The sequence below is a fragment of the Penaeus japonicus genome, unplaced genomic scaffold, assembly GCF_977035675.1.
Source record: "Penaeus japonicus unplaced genomic scaffold, GWHDUDI00000001_assembly GWHDUDI00000031, whole genome shotgun sequence".
NCBI lineage: Eukaryota > Metazoa > Arthropoda > Malacostraca > Decapoda > Penaeidae > Penaeus > Penaeus japonicus.
The window spans coordinates 21,277,333-21,282,332 of NW_028234433.1; the positions used below are offsets into that span (position 1 = coordinate 21,277,333).

The window sequence follows — 5,000 nt, forward strand, 5'->3', positions numbered from 1 at the left end:
TTCATAGGACAGTAAGGACAAGAGTAGGGTTTCTCTCCAGTGTGGGTTCGTATATGTGAGATCAAATTGTGTTTCCAGCCTGTGACGTAAGAACAGTAGATACACTTGTGCCATCTCCCATTGGACATACACCCAGGCATGGCTCCTGTAGCTCCGTTATCGTCCTTCTGGCTCTCCTCTCCTGCCTGTAGGAGACGTGTGGTGTGTAAATATCTCATATAAACTCTGCATGAAGTGGAAGGAATCTCCTAGAATGATATATCATGCCAAGGAAGGTTTGATTTTACCTTGAGTTTACCTTCCCACTTCGAATACCAGGAAAGCACAGATGCAGATGATCTACAGATACTGTAGATCATTTTCTGAAAATCTGTATATACAGCCTATGTCAATACAATCAGTATGGAGAAATAAGACTAGGGAAAACTTTTTAAATATTGTTTTCATAATCTAACTATATCACAGTGACTAATAACACAGGCAAAAAAAACATTTCCATGTCCCCATTTCACGTTTGTAACTGAGATGAAATTGTGTGGTACTGAATTTTTGGGGTTTTGTATGTGTAAATATTTGTATATTACATTTGTGTACGTAATTTTATGTATGTATGAGCATAGATATGTGTGTGTGTGTGTGTGTGTGTGTGTGTGTGTGTGTGTGTGTGTGTGTGTGTGTGTGTGTGTGTGTGTGTGTGTGTGTGTGTGTGTGTGTGTGTGTGTGTGTGTGTGTGTGTGTGTGTGTGTGTGTGTGTGTGCGTGTGTGTGTTTGTTTGTGTGTGTGTCGTGTACAAACGCCTATGTTTATGCACATGTGCTTATGTGTGTGCACTTGTTTATATGCATGTGTTTGTTTATGTATATTCATGTGCGTCCTTGTATTCATACGCACAAATGGACGCATGCATTCACATACATACATACACACAGAGTATGTAATGGTTCAAAAACATCTAAATTTCCACAGTGTGCTTTTACTTAACTTAAAACTCTTTACAAAAGTCTAGTGAAATGGATTATTTCTTTAAAAGTTTATCAAAATTATCTTCTGGATCAATGTCAAGAAAAAATACATAAATGAAAAGAATATCATTCATATCAACTTCTATTACTGAATGACCAAAAACACATCACAAAATAAGTGGATTTTTTTTTCAACCTTTAAAATCCAGTCTGTATAAGGCCACAAGAGCTGGTATAAACATTGTCTTTTGTTTTATTGTCTATTAGGTTTAGAAGAGTTTTTTAAATATTTGTTTATAAAAAAGAGTATTTTTCATAAAATGCCATAAATAATTGTGTCAAAATCATTTTCCAATTGCTTACATAAATATTAAAGGAAATGTACATTATGTGTCTGGATACAAAGAATACAAGTAAGATAATGGTATAATTTTCTGTTTTGTGATTGTCATATTTTGTAAAGGTTTCTATACAAACAAGCATGATCACAAAAAAATGTTATTCATTTCCATTGGAAATAAAAAATATATATGCGTATATTTACCATACTAATAGTAAACTTATGAATGTTATTATCATTCAGAATATATATATTGTACAAATAGTATTCATAAGATCACTAAATACAAATGGGTAAAAATGAGAAATATTTCTTTAAGCATTTTTCAGAATAAAATATGGAAATTACAAAGGTTTATTCCTAGGTTATTGCACATAAACTTTGACAGAAACTTTAATATAAATTTTCTTAATATATCAAGAAACAAATCTGAATTAGAATGTACATCTAAGCAATTATTCATGTACTAATGGTACTTGCAAAAACATGTGTAGGCATTGATACATGTCTGAATAATATAATCCAAATATAAATATTACAATCACTATAACTGATATCTGTCTAACAATCTACTGCTAATAGTAATTTCCACTCTGCATGACCAGACGCTTCAAAATAAAATTCTCAGATTACTTTGAAACTTATCTCTTGAACTAACTTTCATCAGTTGATAAAGGTGCTTGTATACATGAGCTCTGAATCTGGGCTCAGATGCCAGGTACATGTATACATGGACTTTCCCCCACATTTATGCATGTACTATCAAGTATGAGTCTGAAAAATCTTCCTCTTGGCTTCAGTGATTATATTTCCTTTTATTGGCATGTTAGTAACAATCATATTTAGGTTTATAATTGCTATAATTGTGTAAAAAAGTGTGTCATTAAAAATTTGCCCAGCAGCTCGGAATCACAACACCCCCTCCCTCTTTTACAACAAATATTCTTCCTAAATTCTCTTGCTTTTCCACCACTCGTGTTGCTTTCCCCGACAAATAAAACATGGACAACCCCTGTCCATTACTCCAAATAGAGGGAGATGTACATTATCCCCCCACCCCCTGATGGCTGGCAATCCACTACTCATCACCCAGTATTCTTTGCACTCTCCTCCAGGTAATCATTTCATGAAGATGAAGAAATGAAGGAATAACTCTTTGATGAGCAACAAGGACTTATCAACAGACAAAAAGCAGCAGCGTTAACCCTGAGTTTGACCCAGTAGCCTTTGCATATATGTATATACAAGATTATTTTAATATTCAAAAGAAAACTCTGAAAAAATAACAAAATCCTACATTTTTCTCTCTATAGAAATCTTAAATAATCTTTATGAATATGTAAGTCTATGTATATGATACAGATATCAAAATGAGCATATAGAAAAAACATTTTGTTGCTAAAATGGCTGATATATACAACTAAATAGAGTAAAACACAAAATTATACATGACAATTAATGCAAATGCAAAAGGAATGAAGGAATGAATAAAAGTAAATGGCTATACAACCAGCCAGTTGTGAGACAAGCCATTGGCAAAGGCACAATGGCCTGAAAAAAAAAAAAAAAAAAAAAAATTGCAGTCCACATACAGCCCATTATCAATGGGTTAATCATGTCATGATTTTCTGTAAAGCAGTTATCATATCACACTTAATTCTCTAGCTAAATTAATGAAGTTTTGATATGTTTCAAGTAAGGACTTTATAACCTTGCTTAATGCCACAATATAACAAGCACAAAAGCACATCAATGTGTGGAAATGATGAATTCCATCTTGCCTTGGGTAAGAAAAGGTAAAAAATTAAGCCTTGCTTTAACAGAGAACTTTCAAGATCCAAACTAAACATAATAAAATAATCTTGACACTCATTTCTTACACACCACAACTGAGGGCAAAATTATCTTTGTTTAAGTAGCAGTTGAAACTCTTCCTTTATGGTGAGTTGACATGTGGCTCCGAAGGTGACTGTTCCGTGCAAAGCACTGGGGGCAGAGTGGGCACGAGAAGGGCTTTTCCCCTGTGTGAGTGCGGATGTGGTTACTGAGAGTTCCTTTTTGAACAAATCGCGAGGGACAGTATGGGCAGGAAAAGGGCTTCTCGCCTGTGTGGGTGCGAATGTGCATGACCAGGTGGTCTTTCCTTGGCGTGTCGTAAGCACAGTAGGGGCACTGGTGGAACTTGCTGCTGGATATGATGCCAGTCTTGGCTCCTGTGGCTCCCTTATCACACTTCTGACTCTCCTCTCTTGCCTGTAGGAGATGCGTGGTGGTGTAATTACCAGTACAAGAGAATCTGTGGCTAGTGTCAATAAAACTAACTAGATATTAAATAAGCTAAAGTAAGTTACATTGAAAAATCAGATCAAGTGCATAATCCACAAAAGTGCCACAAAAAACAAATATAAAATATCAAAAACTTAATAACCAATTAAACACATAATAACACAATAAAACATGGCATATAATAACTTCTCAGGATGTTTAGTTTCCTTTCACTGTTTTAACTTTTTCCTTGTATTACCATGTAATAAATTCAGAACAATTTCATTTTCAAATATACATCTACCATTCACAGTAATGAGTAGTAATGGTTTTGAACAAAGATTAACATAAAATGAGAGGCATTCTCCTACCTTGTTCTAATTACAAATATGAAAATGAAGTTCTGATCACAACAGGTGCATTAAACCCTATGGACACATTTATGGCTCCTCATATTGGTTTTCTGTGTGAATCCCTGAGAGCAAACAGGACATTTGTAGGGCTTTTCCCCAGTGTGGACGCGAATGTGGTTGTTTAGAGTTCCTCTCTGTATGAAACTGGCAGGACAGTAGGGGCAGGAATGGGGCCTCTCGCCGGTATGAGTGCAAATGTGGTCAACCAAGTGGTTTTTCCTATCAGTGGAATAGGCACAATATGGACACTTGTGTTGCTTGGCGCTGCTGCTATAGGCTCTCATCCTGGACCTCGGAGGTCTGGCCCCTCTGCCTCCCTCAATCCCAGCCTCCAGTGCACCCTGTCGGATATGACCATCTTACTTGTGGGTATTTAAAGAATATAAATCAATCTATCTCTGACCTAATATTTATGGTGGGGATACTCTCCTTGCAACAGCCTGCTCTCTGAGACACACAATGAAATACATTAAGTTATACCTTTAACTACATAAGGTATTTTTAGCATCATACAATAAACATGTTCAGTTTTTCACTATGGACACCCTTGAGTTCAAACAGGCTTGGAAAGGAGGAAATTATAACAAAAAATACAGACAAAATGAATAATTTCTATAATCATATCTACTGTTTTTCCTTTTTTAGATATTTCATTTCACTCACAGCCCGGAGAAAAACCCTTATGGAATTTACACATATCAAGAAAATAATAGATTCTTGATACCTAGAACATTTACAAGACAAAAAGCATGATCTTTTTTGACCAAGAGCACACACACACTTGTTTACAACCTCACCCATGGACATACAGGGATTCTTCAAACAATTAACCCATTGGTCGCGGTATTAAAAAAAGGTCTGTGCAGTAGGATGGCTGTTTTACATGTCTGGCATGATGCTATCCGCATCTATGACCGACTCTGCCTTTGCAGCAAATCATGCCATCCGCGTCTATGACCGACTCTGCCTTTGCAGCAAATCATGCCATCCGCTGCTAATGGGTTAAAGAGAATATTAGCT

The 5,000-nt window shown here is 35.8% G+C and overlaps 1 protein-coding gene across 6 annotated transcripts in view; it reads right to left on the bottom strand.

Moving 5' to 3' along the window:
• LOC122265728 (uncharacterized) overlaps positions 1-5,000 on the bottom strand; it is a 20,771-nt gene that overhangs the window by 6,231 nt on the left and 9,540 nt on the right. For 2 of the 6 annotated variants that reach the window (XM_043035138.2, XM_043035134.2), the window contains exon 6: positions 1-185. This exon is cut by the window's left edge and continues 565 nt beyond it. The exons of 1 other annotated variant lie outside the window; for it this stretch is intronic. In XM_043035138.2, coding sequence (XP_042891072.2) covers positions 1-185 — 185 coding nt within the window. Of the gene's footprint in view, positions 186-1,382; positions 3,556-3,842; positions 4,322-5,000 lie in introns of those variants that run through there. 3 more of the 6 variants (XR_015192625.1, XM_086555950.1, XM_086555952.1) reach the window with 3 other exon arrangements.